The sequence below is a fragment of the Balearica regulorum genome, chromosome 11 (assembly GCF_011004875.1).
Source record: "Balearica regulorum gibbericeps isolate bBalReg1 chromosome 11, bBalReg1.pri, whole genome shotgun sequence".
NCBI lineage: Eukaryota > Metazoa > Chordata > Aves > Gruiformes > Gruidae > Balearica > Balearica regulorum.
This window is the reverse complement of record NC_046194.1, coordinates 10,444,481-10,460,256: the sequence shown is the minus strand read 5'-3', so window position 1 is coordinate 10,460,256 and position 15,776 is coordinate 10,444,481. Positions and strand designations below refer to the sequence as shown.

Below are 15,776 nucleotides of genomic sequence, written 5' to 3'. Positions count from 1 at the left end.
TAGTCAGTCTTTCTATTTTTTTCCTTTCTTTATTACAAAAACCAAAGCTGATCAAACATTTTGATTTCTGGCCCTTTTTTTCTTTCTCTCAGATGTAAGACCTAGGAAAGGAAAGAAACTAGAATTAAATAAATGAAACAAAATACTGTTTTTTAAAAGTCAAGTTAATAAGATTTTTTAAAAAAAAAATCTAGATAAGATTTAATCAAAAAGCTGTGTTGTTAGAACAAATTAAAATAAAGTATTAAACTGTCCCTATTTGATGCTGAAAAGGGAAAGCAGGCGTACATATGCAAGGATGCATCTGGTCAGAGAGAGAGAAGGAAGGGAAAATGCAAAATGAGTGATACTTGGGATCCTGAATTTCATGAGGAAAGCTGGTCCAAGGGAGGAATGCTGATGGCCTCTTGGGCTGAATCTGTGGGTCAGCCTTCTTGGAGCTAGTCTGGGTGCATGTTGATGGGAGGGTAAGGTCAGCTGGGCTGTGGGTGACGTCCCTGGGAGATAACCCATGTTACCACCCTGTGGTGCTGTGGGTGAGGAAGGAGCAGGGTGAAAACTGATGGAGAGACCCAAGGCAAGAGGTCTAATGGTGCCGGAGTGAGGAAGAAAGGGTGAGAGCAAGTTGGTACGCAGAGAGCCATGTAATCATTTAGATGCTAAAGACCAGTTAGATGATTGATTAATATAGCTGAACAAGAAAATGTACTTTCTTGCAAACACATAATTTACCAAGAAAGGCAGAGGAATACTTAGAATTCAGAAATGTGTTACAAGATGCTTTGCCAAGATATCACAAACCTGCTTGTGCAAGTAGTCTCTTTTCCTCAAAGCAAGAGTCCCTATGACCCTGCCTCAGTGGAGCCTACAGAAAGAAATGCAATGGGGACACAGGGATGGTGGTGATAGTCAGTTCCACTTTGCTGGAGTCCCCTTGTATGGTTAAACAAGCCAAGCCTTTCATTCTTTACTCAGATGAGTCTTTCGTTCTGCTCTCTGCATGGATGAGTGCAGCCCAACCACAGTCACTTTCCCCAGCCTCTGAGCTGGCTGGGTACGTGTTGGCGCTGGTCTGCATGCCTGTGTACATATGGCACAGCAATAGCTAGTGCTTACTCAATTTCTCAATGCACTACCACATCTTAGGTGCAACATATCCGTGGCCTGCTGCCTGGAGCTAGCTCACAGGCAGGACATTCCTGCCCATGAATGCACAGGCTTGTTCCTGTTTGAATCATCTTTCTTGAAAACAGAAGATTAATGAATAAAAATACAAGTATTAGGACTCAAGTGTCTTGTGCCAGTGGCATTAATTCCTCCTTATCGTTACAAGAAATCCTTTGCTTGGTATATATTTGTAGCTTAGATTATATTTCTCTCTTTCATGTCCCTCTTGTGCTGATGTATGGCTCAGACACTGAAGTAATTATCTTTGTTTCCAACTGATAAACTCTTACTTTACAGCCAAATTCTGTTAGTTTGCATTATCACACTTCATTATTAGCTATGTGATTAGTGCAGTTCTCAAAGCCATTCAGCTTCTCCTGTGTGATGTCCAGCCTTTACCAATGTGGGTGTTGCATCCTGGTTTTGAATCACCAGTATGTTTAATTCCCCAAGTAAATGTTTTGGTTTAGCATTGTTAAAAAAAAAAATCAGAATAAAGTGACTATCAAGATCAAACTTTGCCACCCTCAATGAACAACATACTTCCAGACCAGGGTTTCGTTTTTCAGCTTAATCAATTTTCATCTCCTCTGCAGCCAATTCCATGGCAGTTTCACAATTACTCTGTTGGTTTTTTCTCTGGAGTTTACCTTATAGTTTCCCTGGTGACACCATATCAAATAGTTTAATGAAGTCCATGTAAATTAGAACCACTGCATATTATTTTTTTTTTCCTAGAGAATGGGGTGTTAAAGAACAAGCAAACAAAATCCCAAGATACCAAGTCAAAGCTGTTACAATGTACATCTGAGAAACTCATGTCTCATAGCATTTTCCATGCATCTTCATGTCTTTACTTTTCCTTTTTAATCTGTTCTGAAATTTTGCTTAGTTAAGGTCAAAGAAAGAGGTTTATAATTGTGTGGATCATTTTTTATCTTTAAGTGCAGGCATAACACAGACCAGTTCTTTGAACTCTTTCAGTCTGATGCTTTGTCCTTTGTTTTTTCTTTTTAAATACCTGTTGTTAAGAGTTTTCTACCTACTTTTGTCTTCAGGGTTTCCCCTTACTGATTTACCAACATATTCAGTTGTGATATATATAGATCAGAGAAGTGTTGGCTTTCTGAAATTATACTGTCAGTGATCCCCTTTCAGGTCCATATAGATCAGTTTTCCAAGGCGGGGGGGGGACGGGGGGACGGGGGGACGGGACACGACACAAAACCAAACCCAAAACACTGAAAAGGAAAAAAAGAACCTCGCATGTTTGCAGTGTTCAGTGAGTACGTGTGTGTTGTTTGGGGTTTGTTTTGTGGTGGGTTTTTTATTTTATTTTTTTATTTTTTAAATCTCTTTAAGGAATTACTTAACTTACCTTTTGTTAGTCTTTGTTCCCTAACCTTTCTAGGATCCACTGTAAAACTGGAAGAAGAGGAAATATACAGCTGCCAGGTCATGGCCCCCTTCTCTTCTGGGGAAGGCAGTAGAGCATCTCCATAGACCTTAAAGAAGAGGTGCAGTGGTGGGACCAGAGCTTTGGTGTGTAAGAGGCTGCACATTGCTGAGAGCTGGGTTTGAATCACACTGTGAGCATTATCCATACAGTAGTAACCTTTGGCTATTCTTGCTACAAATAGCTACATTTTCTGTGTTACTGTTCTGATATCAAGTGTTGTTATGTATGAGATACAGATAAGTCAAGTAACTCATGAATATTTCAGTAATCCGGTCTCTGACACTGTACAGGTATGTGAAAACACATATTTAATTATACTATTATAGGAAAAGCCCTGAGTAGTTTGTCAGTTCGTTAGGGACACTTTTTATTATGCTTTGCCCTTTTCTTTGCTTTTCCCTGGTTTATCTGATGCTGTGATTTTTATTTTTTTTTTATTTTAATAGATGCTCAGGCAGCACTGACAACAGGAGGGGCACTCAGTGGCATATATTAATAATGCACCACCAAATTAAGTAGGAGGCCTCTATTAAACATCTTATAATTTAAAATAAATAGTGATCTAAGCTTTGAATTAGAGGGTTCTGCAGGTTCAGGTGCTTACTGCAAAAATCAATATAAGGGAGAAGTGATTTCAGCTGTGTAAGCCCCATGGCAAGCAGCCACGTCCTGGTGAGGTGCCAGGCTGCACACAGGCATGATGGGCTGAGCTGCCTGAGCCCAGGGCCTGTGTGCAAACCATTGGGGAGATTCTCCCTGGATCATGTGGTGCAGGGTATGCCCCATTGTCACTGCGTAACAAATCTCAGTTTCTTCATTACAAAATGAGTGATGTTATCAAACTGGTGTGATTTCAGAAGACACAGAGGGCTGAAGTGAAAAGAAAGCTACAAATGCAAGATCAAACAATTTCTTGCTTGCTTAAGACATTTGCCTTATTAAGTAATAGATGAGTCACCATCATTCCCCTAAAAGTGGGCACATGTGTTTTATGTAACGGCATGTGTACATTCATGCTATGACTCATGATCTAGCCTAGTGAATATTCATGTTCTTCCTTTCTAAATTGACTGCTGCTCTCTATTACCATGCAAAGTATGCACAGTAACTTCAGAATGTGAGGTTCATTTTTACTGAATGTGAATTTTCACCAAAAAACATAATTTGAAAATAAATAATTTCAGGTTTATTTTTTGTTTAGATGCATGTATGTATTTAGGTGTGTTTTCCTACAGGTGCATATGTACTGGTAACAAATGCCATATATGTGGTAACTTAGAATTATGAAGATATTCAACCACGCATGGGATCATAGAACCATAGAATGGTTTGGGTTGGAAGGGACCTCAAAGATCATCTAGTTCCAACCCCCCTGCTGCGGGCAGGGACACCCTCCACTAGACCACATTGCCCAAAGCCCCATCCAACCTGGCCTTGAACACTTCCAGGGATGGGGGCATCCACAACCTCTTTAGGCAACCTGTTCCAGTACCTCACCACCCTCACAGTAAAGAATTTCTTTCTAACATCTAATCTAAATCTCCCCTCCTTCAGCTTAAACCCATTACCCCTTGTCCTGTCACTACACTCCCTGATAAACAGTCCCTCACCATCTTTCCTGTAGGCCCCTTCAGATACTGGTAAGCTACAATTAAATCTCCCCGGAGCCTTCTTTTCTCCAGGCTGAACAACCCCAACTCTCTCAGCCTGTCCTCACAGGAGAGGTGCTCCATCCCTCCGATCAACTTCGTGGCCTCCTCTGGACTCTCTCCAACAGCTCCATGTCTCTCTTGTACTGGGGCCCCCAGAGCTGGATGCAGTACTCCAGGTGGGGTCTCAAAAGAGCAGAGTAGAGGGGCAGGATCACCTCCCTCGACCTGCTGGTCACACTTCTTTTGATGCAGCCCAGGACATGGTTGGCTTTCTGGGCTACAAGCGCACACTGCCGGCTCATGTTGAGCTTCTCATCAATCAATCAATACCCCCAAGTCCTTCTCCTCAGGGCTGCTTTCAATCCATTCCTTGCCCAGCCTATAGTTGTGTTTGGGATTGTGCTGACCCACATGCAGGACCTTGCACTTGGCCTTGTTGAACTTCATGCAGTTCGCACGGGCCCACCTCTCAAGCCTGTCAAGGTGCCTCTGGATGGCATCCTTTCCCTCCAGTGTGTCGACCCCACCACACAGCTTGGTGTTGTTTGCAAACTTGCTGAGGGTGCACTCGATCCCATTGTCCATGTTGCCGACAAAGATGTTAAACAGTGCTGGTCCCAGTACCGACCCCTGAGGGACGCCACTCGTCACTGTTCTCCACTTGGACATTGAGCCATTGATCACAACTCTTTGAGTGCAACCATCCAGCCAATTCCTTATCCACCGAGTGGTCCATCCATCAAATCCATTTCTCTCCAACTTAGAGACAAGGATGTCATGCGGGACAGCGTCAAATGCCTTGCACAAGGCTAGGTAGATGATGTCAGTTGCCCTTCCCTTATCCATCGATGCTGTAACCCTATCATGAAAGGCCACCAAGTTTGTCAGGCGTGATTTGCCCTTAGTGAAGCCATGTTGGCTGTCACCAATCACCTCCTTATTTTCCATGTGCCTGAGCATAGTCTCCAGGAGGGTCTGCTCCATAAGCTTGCCAGGCACGGAGGTGAGACTGATTGGCCTGTAGTTCCCTGGGTCTTCCTTGTTACCCTTCTTAAAAGTGGAATAGAGCATCGTGCTGCAAAAACTGCTGAAAATTCTACAGTCTTCTGGTTTTTAAATAGGTTTGGCCTTAACTTGCAAAAAGTTAGCTACACAAAGCCAGACAAGTGTTTCTGTTGTTTTATTTTGGGAGCAAACATTGCAAATGCTCATTTCCAGACCTTAAAGCTGTAAACAAAGAGCTGTCATGGAAAGTATTTGAGAGGAGAGAAAAACTGGTTTTCTTGTGAGTCAGAAAGAGTTTAATAGTACTTTACTACAACCGTGAAAAGCTGAGGGTAAAAAACCCCTACTACATAGGATTTTTCTACCAATGTAACATTTGACGTTTACCACGTCGTACGGCTGATTTAAAAAGGGACTGAGGGAGTGTCACCCCGCTGGTGGCAGAAGGGAGGTCTTTACAGCCACAGGAGCTGCCTTGGGGGATTCTGCAGACTCTCAAACCGCCACATGTCAGGGAGAAAATACACATGAAGTCTATACCAAGTGTTGACTTCTTAATGCTGGTATTGAATGCTTTCAGTTATTTGTCAATAAGGATGAAGCAAAAATCCAAATTTTAATGCATGATTTACTCCGTGCACAGTGGCAGGTAAACATCCCTCACAATAAGGATCCCAAAATATACCTGCCAAAGGAGGCTGAGTGATGCTCAGCTAGTCTTTTTACAGAGGTGAATTTCAGCCACTGGGGACATACTGTTGTTTTTTTTTTTTTTTAAAAAAAAGGTAGTTCGGAATGATATCTACACATAGAAAATATGAGTACCTATGGTGTAATCACTCCAAGAAGCTAGGACAGTATGTGATGAGACTCAGATTTATTCTGTTGTTGTAATTCTGCATGTCTGAGCCAAGAGAGCAAGTTTATCATTGCAGGGAGTGGCAGAGTATCTACATCTTCTTGTGAGGTTCCCAGGTGCTCTTCCACCAAGGGAAAATAAAAAATAAGGATGCTAGTCTTACTGCCAGAAGGTAGATTAAGATCTCTTCTGTGTTCTTGTGTTGCCTTGAAATGTCTGGAAAAGAAATTAATGCCTTTTTTACTCTGTATGAGGGAAGATACAGAGGGAAATTAATGCTATTTGGTTTTGGACAGAATGGTAGTGATTCATTATTATGACCCTACAAAATATCATTACTTGAGCTTGTGTCTGAGAAAAATCCATTTTCCTCTTGCTGTGAAAAAATGAAACATTCTTTTTCAGTTTGCAAGTAATTAAATAGTTATTTTCTGTGTTGGAATTAAAAACCAGTGCTAAAAAGCTGTGTTTGGGGAGGTTTCCCTAAGGTTTTATTAAGTGTTTGGTTGGTTTTTTTACACTGATTTATCTTCAGTACCTGCTGGGAAAACTTCCAGAATTTCTTGCAAAACTGAAGACAGGGTATCAAATACTTTCTTGGAAAGAAAGTCCCTAATCAAAGTCCTAGTAATATGGTCCCCAGTTCAAGAATGAGTCTGGAAAGTATTTAAATACTTAAAATTAAGCATAAGCACTTCTCTGGACTGCATCTTCAGTTGATTTTTAAATTGGGTATTTGCAGAACAATCATTAGGTTTTGATTTTTCTTTTCCCACTGAAATGATTGTGAAAACATGCCTCTCTGTTGATAGTGCATGTATTGCTTTGAAAAGACAGGAAGATTTCTTGATGCTACCAAGTGACTAAAACAAATTGGCGATTTTTACAATTGCCGCTTTTCAGAATATACTTGAACTGTAGGTTCCTCAGATGCCTGCAACCTCAACAGGTGACCAGAGGTGAGGGCTTGGCATTGCTGTGTGCATCTCCACAGTGTGATAGGGGCATGTGTTGTTGCAGCTGTAGGGTCCTGCTCCCCACATCATGCAGATTGGTGTCCTCATGGTTGTGTTCTCCCACCTGTGCACAGAGGCCTTGGGGAAACAAAAGAGGACAGGATGTGTTGGTCTTATCCTGAGCTTGAGTAGTAGGAACAAGCATAGGTTGTGTATCCAGGGACAGGAGCTCAAAAACACCCCCAGGTTAGACAGCTTTGCTCAGAAGCACATTTCTGATCCAATTGCAGAATAATTTAGGCTGGAAAGGACCTCTTGAAGTTCTCTAGTCCAATCCCATGCTCAAGGCAGGACTAACTTCAAAGTTAGATTGGGTGTCTGGGGGTAATATCCACCTGTGTTTTGATCTCCAAGGATGGAGATCCCACAGTGTCTCTGTGACCCACTTCCCTTGTCTGACGACCCTCACTGTGATTTCTTTTATCTATTTTTTTACTATTTTATACATGATTTCCTTAGATCTATCACTGTGACAGTTGCTTCTTGTCATTTTGCTGTGCAGCTCTTGGAAGAGTCTCACTGTCTATAAACACCACCAGGTAGCTGTAGACAGTAAATACGTCCCTGTTGAATACTGTTTTTCCCGTGCTGAACCAAACCCGGTGCTGAACCAAACCCAGTATTTGATGTGCTTCAGCCCCAATCACCATGGTGATCTCTGGACTTGCTGTATTCTCACATGCCATTTAAAAATACATCTGCATAGAAATAGGGATGCATCTTAGTGCTGCTACAACAAGAAGCGTTGCAAGTGCCTACGATACAGAATTCTGTAAATATAAAAATACAGTTTTATTCAGTCACTGAAACTAAAGGGGCCCCTGTAAGGGTGTCATGAAAAGATATATTTTAAAGCAACCTTCTGTTCCAAAGAAAAAGGAAAATTAATTTGGCAATGTATTAAAAAAAAAAAAAATTAGTAAAAATGCAAATAGCAGGAAATACAAAGTTTACAGTGAAGAATGTAGCCTTAAATTTGCCTTCTTGAGCCTAAACTGTGTATCCTATTATGTAATTGTAGAATTATTTGCCATTTTGTAAAGGGCTTCATGGAGCTATAACAATTTATGTCAGCTGACTATCTGGTTCAGATAGTTGTGGACTATCTGCAACTCTTTTCCTTTCGAAAATTGCAGTACTTGCAGTTCAGCTTACTTGACTTCAGATTTATTTTTGCCCTTATGGAGGTTTAACATCAAAGCCAAGACCGAAGGAAAAACTTTTGATTTAAAAATGTCTGATCTTTAACAACTTGTTGGCTTTCATCTGCTTATCAATGAAATGTGAATGTAACTCAGGGAATTGAATACTGCTGATAGTTTAGGAGGAAAAAAAAAGAAATCTCTTTTGCTCACATATGGCCTTTGTGCCTTTGACAAGCCATTGGACATTGCTTGGGTTTTTTGCAGGGAGGGAATTGTTAAGTCATTGCTTTTGATCATTAAGTACGTCTGTTTTTTACAGCAAGACTTACTATGAATTCATGTAGTATTCTCCTTTCTGAGTCTGCCTGAGACTTAGGTTCTCCTTTTGGGGTAAATAATTGACAATCCTTGATTTCTTACCCAATTTCAAATGCACATTGTTAAAATTCAGGCTATGAGTCCCAGAGAGTTATTAAATGATTTATGAGAGCACGGGAGCTCTGCAGTCTGTCCAGGAGAGGCAGGATCCTGGCTGGGGGCTGACGAACGTCTCAAGTTCTCAGCAGGCAGCTGATTTTCTCCAGGAAAAAATGTTCTGAGCTTTGAAGGGTAAAACAAATAAAGACAAATGCATTTAATTCAAAGGAAAAAATAATTGTATTTATTCCAAGAAAGGTTTGAGGATTTTTTCCTTTAGCAAGAGTAATGGTGGTAAACACTCGCAAAGCTGTGTGAAACCGCCCAGTGCCCCACCAGTACAGAACCACCATAGCTTTTGTTTCCCTTTGACTTAACCTTCTGGAATATCTGAAAACTGGAGTACACCAAACTCTTGCTTTAAATAATTCATGTGCTCTTAAGAAAAGAGAAACAAAAATGTTTTTCTAGCTTCAGCTTATTCTAAACTCGACTTAAAGACTGAAGGGAAAAAAAAACCCATGCCCAAAGAACTTATTACTTAACCTCTATCAAAAAGCAAGAGTAGCATAGACAAGAACTTGGCTTTGCTGAATGTTTAAATTATAATTTTAAGGACTGTCAGTAGTAGATTGAACTGGAATTGATGATTGACCACAAAATTCAGTATGTGTGTTTTGAAGTTAGCTATTGGAAAAGATCTGTGGTAGGCATAGGTTTTAATTTAAAATTATGGAGATATTTCTTAAATATATGCAGAATTCATGAATAAAATGTGAATTATTTTTCTGGTACAGTGATGTGCTTAGAAGACTGTAGCTGAAGGAATTAGTCATAAAGTTTTACCTTGTGGAGTCTGAGGGATGCAGTGAAAAAGAAAGCTGATGACTTCAAGCCAGAATCCATGTAAAATAATAAACAAGTATTAACAAAGCAATAGGATTGTTAATTCTGAAGGTGGAGCCCAATCTTGAGCATTGCTGTAGTCAAATTCCCACATATAATTTTTCAACATGAATATGGAAAGTGCTTCCTCTATTAAGGCAGCCAAGATAGATTTGTTGTTGTTGTTTGGGTTTGTTTGGGGGGTTTTTTGGTTACTATTATAGTCTTGGATAAAACCTATACTGCTTTTGAAAACCCTCATTATCCTGATGTCCTCTCCAAGGTATTCCTGCCACTAGAGAACCTGATGTTATTCTGGGACAAACAATAATGATTCTCCAGGCAGTGAAAACTGAAAATAAAACAATAAATAAAAGTAATGGAGAAAAAAAAGGGATCAATGAGACCCGATAAGGACTCTAGCACAGGGTTTTTCACAGAAATGTGGTAGAACAGAGCCAGAAGCATTGGCTCAGACCTAAGAGTTGCCTCTCTTCCATGTAATGTTTTTCTTTCTGTTTATGCCAAGGTAAGAGGTGAAGGTCCGTCACTGTTTATGCCAGGCCTGATGATGGCTGAATCTAGGCAACATCAAAACATGTGGTGATTAGCTCTTCCTTCCTCCATTTCCCAGGTGTGGGGACCTGGTTGCACCCAGGCGTGACTGGCGGTGGCAGCAAAAATGAGGGCTGCCAACTTCTTTCTGGCCACTGTCAGGGACAAGGTGACATACAGAGCAGTGCCAACATCTTTTATCCATCCAAACCAGGAATTTGGGGGCTACAGGATAAGGCAGAGCTGCTGAAAATGTCATTGGGTTTTTTTCTACACATCCGTCCTACGTATGTACCCAGTTGTTTCAGGTATTGCATTTCCATAAGTGCACGTGGAAAACGCTTTTTTAGGTGTCTTTGTGATTCCTTTTCTTTTCCTAGTTCTGTATTGGCACAAAAATAGTAATGGTTCTCTTCGTTACACTCCAAGTAATAGACAGGTGAATGGGCCAAGTTTTAAAAGCAATCATAATTCCTTCTAATTATGGAAAAAGATGGAATCTGGAGTCTGCAATTCATTTTTACCATTATAGACATAATTAAAAAACCCTAGTTTCTCAATATCATAGCATAATTTTACTCTTGCACGTAGAACATGTACATTTTTAACTACTGACAGGAGTGTGTGTGGGAGGATTATTCAGAAATCTGAAAGACTTTAGAAAATGTAATTTTCTTGCTGAGAAGTTAGTGTGTATCAGATTTGCAGAATTTACTTTATGTAGAAAGCATTTTGCTCAAAGTCTGTCTGTGTGTGTTTGAAAACTACTCATGTAGAGCAAGCAAATGAATTTTGAAGTCTCCCCTTCTTAGACCTTCCTGACAAAAACAATTTTTCTCCCAAGGATAATTTAATTCAAAGCAAATTGTATTTGGTGACTAGTATAATATTGGAATCCTATGCTCTGCAGTACACTAGTAGCCAAATAACATAGATTTTATTATTAAAAATAAAATTTATGAATAAGCAAGTGATAATTCTGTCTACTGATATTTTTTTAACTCCATGCTCTGATGCAGCATCATTCATGGAAGAAAATGTTATTGCAAATAAATTTGTGAAACACACAAGAGCACAACCCTACTGACCATTTCAGAATTCAGTCACAAGCAGTTATAAAATCAGATATTTTTAATTCAGAAATCTTATATTGCAGTTAGGTTGGTGTGGGTTTTATTTGTTTTTTCTTATGATCTAGAGTTGAGGCATCTCCCTGCCTATGTTCCTTTGGCAACCCCAACTAACACGTGCCAGGAACATCAAACAACTCATTCACATCTATGGTGAGTGGTGGTAGTGTCACTGTCTCCAAAACCTCCAGGAGCTGCTTAGACCTGAGAAGAAGTAAGGCCAAGGCTGGGCATCCTGCTGTCTGAACATGTCCTCGTGTTTGGGCATGAACTTTCTGCTCATCCTGCCAAAGTATTATTGTGGTATGATCAGGAGTGCCCAAGAGTCACAGAGCCAAAGTGTTTCTGGAGAGCCAGAAATTCTCACTGGCTTTAATGGGGGTGTCCTGCACAGCAAAGCTCAGGTGTCACAAAGCTGCCTAGTGTCTCCTTCACTGTGGAAAGTTGATTTGGAAAAATGGTTTATTTTGTTCACAGCTTTAAAGTAAAAGCTATGTTTTGAAAAAAATACTCTGAAGTATTTTGAAACTTTCTAGAGACTTTTTTTTGAGACCAGCTAAGTTGGAAAAATAAATGATCCAGTGACTATGCACTAATTCATCTGCATGTGCAGCTGCAAAATTATTTTCTGTGCACATAGTGCAAAACTTCTTCCTAAATATGAGGTTTAGAGACCCTTTGGGAGTAATTAACTATAATGCAGAAGCAAATCTAGGTTCATTGCTCATTTAAGAAATGTTTTTGTGCATAAAGCCCATTAGTAAGTTTCCAAAACCTCCATGAATGTTAAACATTTTATTATAGGACTCTGAGTGCTTCTTATTTTACATAAAATCTAATGTAATTCCATGAATTACATTTAGCTTTTGATCCCTGGATAGCAAATTGCTGTCACATGTGTTGCACAGTGTATTCAAGGGCAAAAATCTGGAATTCCTTTAGTTATTTAACAGTGATAGAACAGCTCTTTTTTTGCTGTGGACTACACAAAATGTTGAGGATATGCTTAACATAAGTTGCTATCTATTTTATTCTACTTACTGGTCAATTTCCATACAGCGTATGGGGTTTTTTTGATGTTCTACTGACTGCTTTCCTTCTGTGCTTTTAGTCCTATGCTGTACATGGTTGTTAGGATCCTGACTCTGACGCAATGGAAATGCAAAGCTGCTGTTTTTGTCAGTTGTATAGGACTGGCAGACAAAACGATTGAGTTCTGAGGATGGGATTTAGCCAGGATTGGGAATACATGCCCTTAAGCCTCAGTGGGTGTAGGCATGTGCCTGAAGTTAAAAGTATGTTTAATTTGCTGAATTAGGTCAATGCATGAGACTCTTTCAGAGGCAGCACCATGATGCTTTCTGGCCTGTGTTACATGGGCAGTGAGGGGATGTAATCTGACTTGCCCTCACTGTCAACTAATTTGTGAAGAAGCATAAATCATGTGAGATACTCTGAGGAAGTCTATCCTACCAACTGTGTGTGTGATGAGGGTGCTGATATTTGCACGTCCTGGGCAGCAGGCTGGTTGGACTTGGCTTGCTGGCCCAGCTATATGCTGGTGGACAGCACGAAAGCACAGTGACACAAAAATGGAGGAAGAAGAGCAGAAATAACTGCTTAACTCTTATGAAAGTTTGTCCTTTCTTTTCTCTTAACTCTTTGTTATCTGTTTATTTGGAGAGTTTGACAGCATAGTATCATCTAAGTTACCTAATATATATTGCGTCTTATCCAACACTTATTTCCCAATAGAAACCAAAATATAGTCTTCATTATTATAGGAGAGTTAATCATTAACATCTGAGGGTTTTTACAACACCTGCGCTTTATCGTAAAATATGCAAAATATATCCAAACACTTCCATTTAAGGTGATGGTTTACACTGTGCTTTGGCTGCGTTATCTGGATTGGTTGGAATTTTGTGCAATTACTATTTTAGACAGAGTATCTGTGAAGTGGCTATCAATTGAAACATATTTTGCTCTTCAGACTTGCTTTTGCAGGTTTCACAAAACATTTAATTAGTGATAATCAGCTTTTAACCAGCCAGAGCACACTGATGTGATTCTTTCCCTCTCTCCCCCATAATTATAGGCATAGTCTGTACCCATAAGATAAATTACTTGCAGTCTGGAGAACATCCTAGCCAGCAGAAAGAGAGGGAATAAGAATGTCATTTGCATGGGGATAAAGAAGGTGTTGTGTATACTGTGATTTCAGTGAAGAATATACTTTTTCTTTCCTTTTCAGAATGGTGGACCTGGAAACCAGCTGGAGATTGCAAAGTCTCCTTTCCTTTGAGGTTGCTTGTCAGTGGTCATCTTCTATCACACTCAAGGAAACTAGAAGAGCTCCACACTAGCTTCTGTAAGGTTTGCTTCACTATGGAAGATCAAACAATTTTCTGGCTCAGGTTTTGTGAAGTTCGGCATTTGCCTTGGACCCACAATTTGGAAAAAGGATCATCTCTGAGGCACGGTTAAGAGACAGAAAACCCAGTCCCAGCGATGAGCACTTTAAGTAGCACTGGAATATTACTCAGCTTAACGACAGTGTCTGTTATGCTGGATTTTAGTTTGCATGGTGGTCTGATGGCTTGGTCCTTAAGCAGCAATTTGACTCTGAATCAGAGTTTGCCTACATCTGATCCTCTTAATGCCTCTGAGAAGGGTGAAGTCTCTCGGATGTCCGTGAGGGAGAAGAACTGGCCTGCCCTTCTGATCTTGGTTGTCATCCTGCTGACCATTGGGGGGAACATATTGGTAATTATGGCTGTGTCCTTGGAGAAGAAGTTGCAGAATGCCACAAACTTCTTCCTGATGTCCTTGGCAGTGGCAGACATGTTGGTGGGTATCCTGGTCATGCCCGTGTCGCTCATTGCAGTCCTGTATGGTAAGTGGCTTCCCTCCTTGTTTGACTATACGCTTTTGCAGGGAATCCCCCAAGGCTGCAGCAATCTGCTTTGCCCAATTTTTCCATGCGTTAGTAGCTTGGGGAGTATCGGTGTGGACTTGGCCATGGGTTTGTGCTGAGGTTGACCCTCTGCTGGGTGAGGGCAATGCTCTGCTGGGAGCAGAGCTTGTTTCCATGCTGCCGGGGATGACCCGTGAATGATGTCAGCATATTTATTTATTTTTATTGCCAAGGCCACGCAGAAAAACTGCAACAGTGAGTCAGCTTTTTACCTTTTGGTTGGACTGCCCCAAAACTAGCTAGGACACAAGAGCTTACGGGAAAGCTGAGGAGTGTATTTGTGACTGACCAAGCTCTAAGCCAGGTCAGAATCAGTTCTTGAGCTCCCACTGATATCAATGAGATTTGAGCAATAATGTGGTTAAGAAAGGAGGTTTGCATTAGTAGATTTGATTCAAATAAAAGCCTTCACACTTTGCATTTATACCTGAGCTTGCCCTGTGCCTTTCAGGGGGTTATTTTGCCTCTCTGTTCCTCAGTTTCCCTATCTCTAACCTGAGGAAATGCCCTCTGTTTTAAAACACTGAGATCTGCATGTATAGCTGTAAGCGTTTATTGCTCCCCTACCATATTAGGGTTGGTGTGTTTGTGCTGAAGTGAGGCATTGCTCCTGCACTCAAGTGAAGAATCACTGTCAGCACTTCAGAGGAGTAAAATACCAAACACATCCAACTTTCTCATCTGTCTGGGACTCCAAATCCAATTTTTTTTCAGTGTGGTGCTGGGACTCCTTATCCCTGGATATTACAAAGGAGTATTGCATTTGCCTCCTATCTCTGATCATCATGTTTGTATGCTCATGTATGAATATAATGTGTGTGTGTTTTAATATATAACAATCATTTCTGAAGTCTGTTTTCAGATTTTCTTTGAAAAGTATTTTAATATTGATATTTCTTGGAAACAAATAATGCTGTTTGCTTACAGATTTGATTAGAAATTGGTTTACTGTCCTATAAAGTAAAATGTAGGGATATTTATGTGACGACTTCTCCTGCCTAAATGATTAAGTCGGATAGAGATTCATTTTTAAAACACATTGATGAAGCATACATAATTCCAAAGCTTATATAACTTGTCTGCAGTGAGTTAAATCAATATGTGATTTAGGTACAGATCCAGCCATTGAGATCTTATGCATAAAGCTTTTTATTTTGGGCTGTCAAAATAGTGCCATATCTAAATCTTCTGCATATTACAACATGTGTATTTTATTTTTAGCATTTTACTCAAGTTCCCTGGAGCTTGAAAGTGAGCATATAAATACCAAATGATTTGATTGACCTGCACTTGCATAAATTCTATGTTACCCAGTGACTCAAAAGAGGTGGAATTATGGAAGTGATCTTCCTACATACATACTTTCTGAGTCTTTGGAAACTAATGGAAATGGATTTTCTGTTTGGCTAGAAAATGATTACTTAAGGTCGTTTAAAGGTGTAAACTATGCTGCATATTTAGACACAAGTAAATATCATTGATCTGAAGAGGAATTGTCATTATTCCTTT

The 15,776-nt window shown here is 40.2% G+C and overlaps 1 protein-coding gene across 13 annotated transcripts in view; it reads left to right on the top strand.

Moving 5' to 3' along the window:
- The window catches only part of HTR2C (5-hydroxytryptamine receptor 2C), a 215,900-nt gene that overhangs the window by 157,050 nt on the left and 43,074 nt on the right, over positions 1-15,776 (top strand). For 7 of the 13 annotated variants that reach the window (XM_075763246.1, XM_075763243.1, XM_075763244.1 and 4 more), the window contains 2 exons: positions 13,545-13,661; positions 13,964-14,186. In XM_075763246.1, coding sequence (XP_075619361.1) covers positions 13,979-14,186 — 208 coding nt within the window. In that variant the 5' untranslated portion in view covers positions 13,545-13,661; positions 13,964-13,978. Of the gene's footprint in view, positions 1-13,544; positions 14,187-15,776 lie in introns of all 13 variants that reach the window. The other 6 variants (XM_075763239.1, XM_075763238.1, XM_075763240.1 and 3 more) reach the window with 3 other exon arrangements.